The 10,804-nt window shown below is 28.1% G+C and overlaps 3 protein-coding genes across 3 annotated transcripts in view; 1 reads left to right on the top strand and 2 right to left on the bottom strand.

Moving 5' to 3' along the window:
• LOC117170491 (WD repeat-containing protein 81) overlaps nt 1-7,120 on the bottom strand; it is a 36,402-nt gene extending 29,282 nt beyond the window's left edge. Inside the window, exons 1-4 of the mRNA XM_033357212.1 lie at nt 6,905-7,120; nt 5,534-5,693; nt 5,161-5,416; nt 4,880-5,042 (exon numbers count right to left, since the gene is read on the bottom strand). Coding sequence (XP_033213103.1) covers nt 4,880-5,042; nt 5,161-5,416; nt 5,534-5,693; nt 6,905-7,120 — 795 coding nt within the window. The remainder of the gene's footprint in view (nt 1-4,879; nt 5,043-5,160; nt 5,417-5,533; nt 5,694-6,904) is intronic.
• A 721-nt stretch (nt 7,121-7,841) lies between these two features.
• The window catches only part of LOC117170494 (WD repeat domain phosphoinositide-interacting protein 2), a 45,429-nt gene continuing 42,466 nt past the window's right edge, over nt 7,842-10,804 (top strand). Inside the window, exon 1 of the mRNA XM_033357221.1 lies at nt 7,842-8,140. The gene's annotated coding sequence lies outside the window, so the exon portion shown is untranslated. The remainder of the gene's footprint in view (nt 8,141-10,804) is intronic.
• LOC117170492 (protein KIAA0556-like) overlaps nt 8,260-10,804 on the bottom strand; it is a 9,693-nt gene continuing 7,148 nt past the window's right edge. Inside the window, exons 14-16 of the mRNA XM_033357213.1 lie at nt 8,737-8,838; nt 8,541-8,656; nt 8,260-8,450 (exon numbers count right to left, since the gene is read on the bottom strand). Coding sequence (XP_033213104.1) covers nt 8,321-8,450; nt 8,541-8,656; nt 8,737-8,838 — 348 coding nt within the window. The 3' untranslated portion in view covers nt 8,260-8,320. The remainder of the gene's footprint in view (nt 8,451-8,540; nt 8,657-8,736; nt 8,839-10,804) is intronic.

Below are 10,804 nucleotides of genomic sequence, written 5' to 3'. Positions count from 1 at the left end.
AAAATGTACTTCTTTTAATAAAAGGTTGTTGCTTTAAAGAAACTGACACTCAGTCAGTCATAAAAAAGCTATTTAATTAGTTTTTCTAAGGAAAGAAGGCACAAAGACGCTAAAATAAATATTCCATTAACGAAAACTGAAATCATTTCCCATCGTTTTTTAAAAGGAACACTAATAAAATAAGAAACTTCTCGGATCTCTGGTGAGTTCCGAGATAGTTTCACTTAAAAGTCTCATAGTACACTCAAGCCCTTAGTAATTTAACAACTAATAAAATATATAACAGAAACCAATTTTCATTCCCTTCTTTCCTTGGTCAGACAAATTTGATTGGCTTACAAAATGATCTTCACTAGAAACCCTTGCTCTGGAACCTCGGAGGCTCAAAAAAAGAGGAGACCGATTCTTGATATGAAGGGCAGAAGAATTAGACTAGCTTTTGATTAGAGAAGTCGTTTTTTCTCTTTTCTCTTCCGCGAGTAACTTTTCATATTTTTAACTTGACATTCATTACATTAATTGTATAAAATAACCTTCCTCTAAATAAATGATAAAAGTGGACGCTTGTGATTATTTTTCTGTTTAAACCTGTTATTTTTTTTACTCACCTATCTTCATAGGTCTTAAATTTTTTAAACGGATCCACGTTTACCTTTCGAGTCCGGCCAGTAATATCGCGACATATATAGAGGACGCGATACCCGGGTTGTGACAGAAAGAAGGAAGGAACACCCTCTGACGGAAGGCGCGCTTAACTATAGACTTTGAAATACTGTGAGTTAGGATCGAGCAACTAGCGTTACTACATATCTGATCTAGAGAACGAGATGACGTAGCATAATTAAGAAATTATTAACGTCTCAAGTCGATAGCAGCTAGTCAACTCACACGCGGGCTGTAGCGACAATCTCAGAACCGATTTATAATACAATTGACAGGCGCAAAAATAAAATCTAATGAAGTAATCAGGTAGTATCAAAGTATTATGCATAAATAAATAATAATAAGCTATATTACAGCAGCAATGAAAAACAAATTTACTTTCTCGATGTTTCACTTTTTTCAATTCCACGAATTGAAACTTTTGTACAGTTTGTCTTAAAAATAAAAACCATTCGATTGTACTTAATATTAAATGAATAAATTACGTTGCATTATGCACTAATATTTATTGATGCATAATACTTTAATGTTACCTGATTACTTTATTAGTTTTTATTTTTGGCGCTGGCGAACTGCATTATGAATCGCTTCTGAAACTGTCCCTACAGCCCGCGCGGGAGTCGTCTAGCCCCTATCAACTTGAGACGTTAATAATTTCTTGAATATCAATTCGATTGTGCTAAAATTTTCCAGAAAACTTCTTTGTACTTTTGTCAATAATTTTCTAGCTGAAAGTTTTTTGTTGCTCAAAGTTCGCTCGATAAACAAAACGCTGGAAGTTAGAGAAGTCCGATAAGCGCCAGGCATCGACAAAAATTAACGACCATTTTTTTTTAAATAAATTTTTGAATTGCTTTTGCTCTATTAGTCGAAGGACATTTCAAACTACGTTCAATGAAAATTTTACTGAAAACTCCTTCAAACTGACTAACTGAGTACGAGTTGAGGTAAAAAGCGAATCAAAATTAATTTGTACAAAAAAGCCAGTTTTTTGGCTTTAATTAGAAAACTAAAAAAACTACAACTTTTTTCCTGGGGGAAAAAAGATGCGCAATGAAAGTCTGCATCTATATATGATCTTTAAAAATTAAAATTCAAAGCAGTTTCTGAAAGCCTCCAGGGGTCTTCCCACTCCCAGAAAAATAAGTTTATGTGCCCTTCTTTGATCCGGCAGCTCAATTGAAATATTTTTTTTTTTAAAGAGAAAAATGAGATCAAACGTTATATATGTATATAAAAATAAATAAAATGAGAAAAAATATGTAGTAACTTGAATGTTCTCCTTTCTAGAATAAATTTCTATGGGTCTGTTAATTATATTTGCACAAATAAAAATAATTGTTTAAGTCAATCTTGTTTTTTTTTTTTTTTTGAAATTATAAGGCATTCTGTTATGCAAATTTCAGGTCATTTACAGGGTTTTTTTGAAGGGAATTAAAAAAATTCTAAACCTTATGCTGACAATTTCATTGCAGACAAATTTCAAGATTTTAGAGATAGAGGAAAAATTATTTTCTTTGTTTAACTGAAAATTCAACTATATGATTGAAAATTAACTTTTCTGGTGAAAAATCAACTGCTTCGTATATAAAATTCGTCCTTTGATCTGAAAAATTCCACAATTTGGTAAAAATTGACCTATGTGGTAGAAAACATCTAACTGTTTTGTGGACAATTCGTTTAATTTATTAAAAATTAATTTTTTTAAATAAAATTTTAATTATACCATTTTTTATTGAAACCTACTTATTGGAATAGAAATTCAATTATTTGATTAAAAATGTATATATTTTGTTGAAAATTTATTTTTTGGTTCAAAAATCAATTTTAAAATTTTAAATATAATTAGATGACTGACAATGAACTTTGTTGTTGAGGCTTCTTATTTACACGTTAAAAATTCAACTATTTTCTACAGAAAATTAGTCTTTTTGTTTTGGATATTCAACAATTTGGTAGAGAATTGAACTGATTTGTAGAATATTCGTGGTTTTATTGAAATTTGATTTTTAATTGAAAATTTAATTATTCCATTTTTTGTGAAAAATTGACTTTTTTAAGTTTATAAATTCAACTATCTGATTGAAAATTGATGTAATTTGTTGAAAATTCGGCTATTTGGGAGAAAATGAAACTACTTAATTAAAAATTCACCTTATTTTTATAATGCATGTATTTTGCCGAAAATATATTTTTTGGTTTAAAAACTAATTTTCTAAACTTTAAATTTAACTATTATACTGAAAATGAACTTTTTGATTGAGACCTTATATTTTTATGTAGAAAATACAACTGTATTGCATAGAAAATACGTCTTTTTATTTTAAAAAATCAACAGTTCGGTAGAAAATACAACAGTTTTGTAGAAAAATAGTGTTTCTTTCAATTAATGTTTTTAAATGAAAACTTAACTCTTCGACTTTTGGTTGAAAATTGTCCTTTTTTAATTTAAAAATTTAACTCTTTGGTCGATATTTTATTAAATTTATTGAAAGGTCTTTTTTTTAGTAGAAAATTAATCTTCTTGGTAGAAGATTGATTATCCTGTTGGTTGAAAACGTAATTATTTTATTTTTGGTTAAAATTTATGTATTTTGTTGACAATTCGTCTTTAATAGTAGAAAATTTAACTTCGTGGTTAAAAATTAATCTTTTTACTGGAAAATTCTACAATTTTGATGAAATTTTTTCTTTTTATTTACTAAATAATCTTTCTTTGTTGGGGATTCAAGTATTTTGTTTAAATTCATATTTTTTGGTTCAATACAACTGTTTCTGATTTAAAACGATAATCTGTCTTTGGATGAAACATCAGCTATTACATTTTTTGTAAATTTATCTTTTTTGGTTGAAAATTCGCAAGCACTTGGTCAAAAGTTGAACTACTTTGTTAATTCATAAAAAAAGTCACATTTCACTATTAATGCAATTACGGCTTTAATTCGGAAATTATATTTTAAACCATTGCGATTGAAATTTGAAATTTTTCTCTTGTTAAAAATCGCGTTTGACCTTATTTAATTTCGGATGTTTTTTTAGTTAAAAATATTTAACCAATAAGCACAATTTTGAATTCTTTTTATTTAAAAAATTAAAGAGTCGAAAATACCCTACCGAAAAGAATCTTTGAGTATATACTAAAAATTCTTTAGGTCAAAGAAGCTCAGAGAAATTCTCCGCAGGCACTCAGGTAGATATGTTTAAAGGTCCAGGAAGCTCGTTTAAATGGTCTGAAGGCTTTAAATTTTAAAATATCCTTTCCGAAATTGAAATAAGAATACGATTATAAATAACAAGCAGAGAGGTTATCTCAATAGAGTAGCCGACACTCAAGGGTCATTTGTTAAGCTTTCGGATTAAAATTTAGAAGTAGATTTTTTAATTTTATAGTTAACAGCCTAAAACATAATAATTTGGAATCTACGGGTTTCGATGACTTCAGATATCTAACTTTTTTTTTTTTTTTGCTTAAAATTGGAATTAATAGAACGTTTCTCGTAAATGGAATGAGATACGCCAAAAAAGACAACATTTTTTAATTCAACTAGAAAATTGTATATCAGTATATAAGTTATAATTATAAATAAGTATAATGAGAAAATTCATCAATTAAAAAAAGTGTTAATAATTTGAAGAGAAATTTAAAAAGGGAGAGCGGATTAGCCACGACCAACTACTGTAAATAACTCTGCCCGCCCGGTACGTGATGAATACAAAAGGAATATTACATTACCGTCGCACCACTCTTAAACGGACCACTAAAAGGATCTTGAAAAGGACCCAAATCTCTCAAACTATCTCCGAGACTATTTTGCTTCAAATCGAATTTGTTTATAGACTCAAATGGGCCAGGCTATTTTGCTAAAGAAAACTCAGAGATTTCTTTCGGTAGGGTGTACAATCCGAAACTTATGACATAAAGAATAAAGTAATTAAAAATATGTTTAATTAATTTTTGTACACTTTGGTTTTCGGGCTATTTTCTGGTTATATATTTCTGCATTTGAGATGATAGACATGTTATTTTAGCCCATCAGCGAACAAGTACAAAAATATTTTTAAAGGGAAAGAGAAGAAATAGTGGAATTAGTGTTTCTTTTTCCTTAAAAATAGTGTCATTGTTCAAAAAAATGGTCAAATAGTGTCACTAGTGTCGTGAATCCGAGCCTTGAATGAATCATACGAAAAAATGTCTATAATATTATAAATCATATACCTGTATAGTAAGATTATCCATAAGCAATATATCGCTAAGCGTGACTTCACCAAGTACAAGGCCAAGATCGTGCAGATCTCTAGAGAGGCGAAGCAGCTGATATACAAGAAACAGCGGTTTTGAGTAGGACGTGGATAATGCCGCAGGACTGAAGGTAACACATCTAAAATGCAGGTTGAAGAAACATTAGCACAAATTCGTTTTAGCTCAAGGAAAGTTGTAGGTATAAAGATTTAAAAAAATTTTAATTAAGTAAATAATAATGCATAGGAGGAACTCACTCTCGAAGGGAATATTGCGCTGTTTGATCATGTAATATTAAAAAAGCAGAATGCGTTTCGATTGCAAATAGCACAGGTAATAAATTACAGTGCGTTTGTGATTCCAAGCCTGGTCTTAAAGACGTTATTTTACCTTTTTCAACTTGTGCTATCGTACAACCATAAATTCGAGTTAGTATCTCTTGCATTACTTGTACATCAGTCGTGTTTGCGCTTACGTTTAATTGATCCCTTTGCTCGAAATTAGTCCACGGACCTGCCAATTGAAATTAAAAAGAAATTAATTAATAGAACAGTCAAATATTGATATAGAGAAAATTGACCATTTGTTTTCATGTTTTAATCGTTAAAAAATTTGTTATTGCGCACTTACTGTAATACTTTTTGTATGATTCTTTCCATAAATTTCGGTAATTTGTATCGGCTACGTAGTGCAATACTTGAGCAAATATGAGATCTGTTTGCGTTTTTAAGCTTCCAGCGTGTCTTCCTCTTGGTAACGGAATTGTATTTTTATTTTGCTTTTCGTAAATCTATAATAAGTTTTTAATTAAAAAATATAATAAAGTACATGATAATTAAAATAAAATAATTAAAACTCGTTTGTAACTCATGTCAACGTATTTTTAAAACTTTCTTCAAATACAAATATATCATAATTGTTTATAAAAACTTTATTTTTTTAATATACGAGTAATATATACACAGTAGGATCAATAGAAAACTATCCGGTTCGCAAACATTTTTTAGGGTCATTGAAATTTAAAAAATCCAACTATTAAAGCTAAAAAAATTTTCGTTTGAAGTAATAGGAACAGAATTGGATATTAAAACTTTCAAAATAAGCTCTTTTGAATTTCAATTTTTTAAATGGAAGCTAACAAAATTTTTTATACGAAAATGTTGTATTTAAATACTCAATAATTTACACGTATAAAATCAAAGATTTTAATCTTAAGAAATTATTATCTTCAAACCTTTCAAAATGATTTTGCTTGAATTTCTTTAAGATATTTTCAACATTTAATTATTTTGGAACTTTTTCAAATCTTTTAAATATTTTGTACAATGATACGAATTTTTCCTAATTTTGTTTAAAATTTTTTAATTTTGTTTGAATATTTTTAGAACTTCAAAGTAACTCGACTTTTTTAAATTAGTCATTGTTAAATTAAAAAGTCAAATATTGCTAAATACTGCAAGAATTTTCTTTTTCCTAATTCAAAAAATTTCAAATTGCATGGGTTAAAAATGAAATATTTTAGACTGAAACCATATTTAGCTGGATTCAAAATTTAATAGTTTCTAACTTTTAAAACATTTTAAATTCTATCAGTTGTTTTATTTTGAACAGATTCAGAATCCTCTTCTAGAATCAATTACTATTCAATTTTGAATACTCAAACTACAGTTCAATTTAAAAAAAGAAATAATTAATTTATATTTACAGTTGAACAGTTCAAATAATTTTGATCAAAAATTTTCAATATCAAACACTTGTAATTTTTAATTGTTCAGGACTTTAAGCCTTCAAAATTACATTTTAAAATTCTTTAAATTAAAAGCGCCTACTTAAAAATGAAGAGCTAAAATGGAAAATTTTAATGGAAAAAGCTAACAATTGAACTTAACTTTTAGAAAAGTTGAAATCGAACTTATTTTAATTTTGTGACATTTCAAGCGAATGGGTAGATTTTTCGATTAAACCTTTAAAATAATTTATTGAAAATGGAAAAATACGAACGGTGATATAAATTTGTAGCCAATTGGATCCTAATTGTTCAGGAGAAGGTTGTGCTGCTATTTCCTCAGAGGAAAGTCGTTCATGTTTAATAAATTGTACACATCCGACACTTGAAAAACTAGCAAGCCAACGTCTGTGCACAGTCGCAGAAATTCTTCCATCTGTGCATTTTAAATATTCTACCGGCACCTCTAATTCTTGTTTTACTATTTCCATGTCGATTTATAATTTTAATTCCGAAAACGGAATGTATTCATTAATTAATGCACAGGGCAAATAGAAAGGATAGTGATGTATAGAGGTTAGGTTTAAATTTTCAACTTAAAACCACACATTGATGAAAATATATTATGCCAGTGTCAAACATGACTAGCAAAATCAATAAATAATATTGTTAATAATATCTTGTTGAAAATTCGTAAACATCACAGAGAAATATGAGATTCGAAGCGAATTTATGATATTGACAGATCAACTTGTTTGCAAGTCGCCATTGTTGTCAAAATCAGCTGATTCTCACTTTTTACATGCTACCAACATGTTGCAATAATATACACATGTATAGAATTGTTTTATATAACAAGTTCGAATTTTTTTAAAGAATATTTCGAAACTTCTTTTTAACCAATTTAAAATCTGTTATTAAAAGAAATAAAGATTTTCATTTTTTTAAATAAATGATATAGAATCTCTGATACAATTGCTATAAACAGTTTCATAACGTTGGTTATTCTGATATAAATAATTAGTCACTAGCCAGCTAGTAGATACTAGTATAGATAGTCGAGATAGTCTATGGCCAAAGATATTTTGTCTATGGCTATGGATGTAACTGCCAACTGGTTGCATGTGGCAAAGTTTGAGTCGACATGTGTTTGAATTATGTAAAGTATTTATTAAAATTAACAAAAAAAACTACATTCCGCAATCTAAATATATAAATTTTAGATTCTTATAAATTTGTCGCATATTTCTGAGTAATTTTCGATTGAATTAGATGTAAAAATTTACCAAAGTTTCGAGGCGGAAGTTAAACTAACCTAAAAGTGAACCGGCTCAATAATGTTTGTCTCATTTTGTGTTATAATTACATAAGTAAATAGTGATATTTGATTTATTAATTGGTAACTTGTGCTTGCATTTTAATTTTCTACCGAGTGATAAAACATTGAGGATAAATATGATTTACCCTAAAAATCTACATAGAAAATTGCATTATTTTGCTCATCAAATATGGTACGTACTTAATTTAAAAACATTTTCGAATATAATAACAATAAGTAAACGTAATTTAATTGAGACTAGGATTCAATCATTTTACACTACGATTTACGGTAATTTTATTTTTATCTATAAAAAATCAAGTATGTTACAAATTTTACATTAAAAAGCGAATGTACCCAAGGTTATTTTTGTTTATTGAGAATGCGGATATGATTTGGTTTGAATAAGAGAAGTGTGTGGACGAAGACATGGATCTGGCATAGTATCTCCACCAGACGTTGATTTTTTCTCTAAATTCAAAAGATGTACTTCGTGTTGAGATCTATAAAGAAAAGGTTATATACTGCTTAGAAACGTATTATTTTTTTATATAAAAATATGATCTTTTACATAAAAGAAGTGATCATTTTACCGAGTAGAACTGCGTTTAAAAACTTGGTCTTCTTTGTCATTTTTGAAATAAATTACACCGTTTGGACTGTCTTTATCAAGTATTCCATTGTAAACTAACAAATCGTCTACTAAAACCTAGAAAGGGTCTAAAATAAAATCTACGAAAACATTAAGAAAACAGAACTTCAAAACCTTGTTTTAAATAATCTACTCACACCAAACTCCTTGACTCTCCTCAGTGGACTTTTTGCGTAATTCCATAATTTGATTTTAGAAACAGCGATAGGATGATAGAAAATTATATAAATCCTGTTTATCTGTAATATAAAAATTATTATAGTCTCTTTATCATGGTTGCTAAAAGTCAGGAAATTTTGGAATATCAGAGAAATCCTAAAACATTCAGGGAATTTTCGTTGAAGTTTTTTTTTTTTTATTATTATTATTATATGTTGAAGTTTATAAAATTCTGTGTGACTAGAGAGTGGATTAGACCATCAGTTTTGTTCTTGATCATTTCGAATTGGAAGTTGTATCGTTTCTAATCCAAAGCGTTAAAAAATAAACAATTTTATTTTGAATTAAAGATTTTCAAAATTAAATGATTTCAGATTAATTTTTGGAGAATAGGAAAATTTTCAAACGTTAAAAAATGAATATTTTCCTATTAGAATTTCTGACAAATAGATCATTTTAAATTCAAATAAATTAAAAACATTCAAAATTGAATAATTTAATATTTAATATTAAATGTTTCAAAGTTGAAGCTTCTCAAATTTTGGAAATATAAATTTGCATTAAATTAAAAAAATTATGATTCAACCTAAAAGTTTTTCGAAAATAAAAAAATAAATTCACCTTTATTTTCACCGTTTCAAATGGAAAAATGCTCAATTATAAAGCTTAAAAATTTCAATATTTTAACGAACGTTCGAAATAAAAAGTAATTTAAAATGGGAAACATTAAAATTGAAAAAATGTATACTCCAGAACCCTGAAACTTAAATGAATCCGAACTTAATTTAAAACTAAAGATAAAAAATTAGTCGCGAATAATTGTGATATTAAAACTTTGTTGTAATTAAATCCCTTAAGATTTATTTTACTCTAATTAAATTTAAATCGTTTAGAAAACAACAATTTTTAAATTTTCAATATTATAATTTTCGGAATTAAACATTTCAATTTTATTCGCAAAATTTAAACTACTTAAATTACTTTAAGTAAATTAAAATCGTAAAAAACTCAAACATTTTTTAATTTTCTATCATGCTTTTACAAATTAAACCATTTCAATTTTAATCTCAAAATTTAAACTACTTAAATTACTTTAAGTAAAGTTAAATTTCTTAAATTTTAACCTTAAAAATGAAAGAAATTATTCAGTTGTTCAATAGAAAAAATCATTTTTTTTTTAACGAAGTGTATACACTGTCGGTACCGGTAAAAAAATGGTCAATACTTGTAAAAAAAAATTACCGGTACCAACAATTTTTTGTTACCGTTTTTTTAGAAAGAATATTTTTAGCAAGGTGGCGGCGGACCGCGCATATTCATGGAATTCATGAAGTTCAAGGAATTCCTGCAATTCAATTAATTCGTGGAATTCAAGGAACGCATAGATTTCATGCAATTGAATAAATTCATGACATTCAAGGAATTCATGCAATTCAATAAATTCATGACATTCAAGGAATTCATGGAATACAATAAATTCATGACATTCAAGGAATTCATGCAATTTAAGGCACGTAATGGCTAGCCTGCCGGTGCGTCGACAACATTGCATGTTCCCGGCTTTTTTGTATTTTTTTTACATTTTTTTAAAATCATATACTGATGTATGTGATGCGCTGATTACAAACCTGTACATGAAAACACCTGCAAATATAATTTTCAGTGTTAAAACTTCAAATAATTACGTTTTTTATTTACGAAGTTTATATACACTATCTGTACCGGCAAAAAGCTTATTTCAAGCATACGAAAGGGATTTTTTTGCATTTTAGAGTAAGGCCATGTAATTGAGTAGTTATGTTGATAGTTTTGGGCTTTTGACGCGTTTAAAGAAACGTTCTATGTATAAATGACACTTCATCGTCGATTTCTGACTCAAGAATTATTATTGACGTCTCGTGCGGGCGGAAATGCACCCCTGTGACTGGTCACAGAAATAATTTTGGTCGCACCCCTGCCCCTTCTGATTGTCATGTCATTAGAATCTCGTGGGGGCGGGAAGGCACCCCTGTTTCTAGTCGCAGAAATAATGTAAGGTCACACACC

Source organism: Belonocnema kinseyi, chromosome 4 (assembly GCF_010883055.1).
Source record: "Belonocnema kinseyi isolate 2016_QV_RU_SX_M_011 chromosome 4, B_treatae_v1, whole genome shotgun sequence".
Lineage (NCBI taxonomy): Eukaryota > Metazoa > Arthropoda > Insecta > Hymenoptera > Cynipidae > Belonocnema > Belonocnema kinseyi.
Note: the sequence above shows the minus strand (reverse complement) of the source record. Positions and strands in the feature narration are given on the sequence as shown.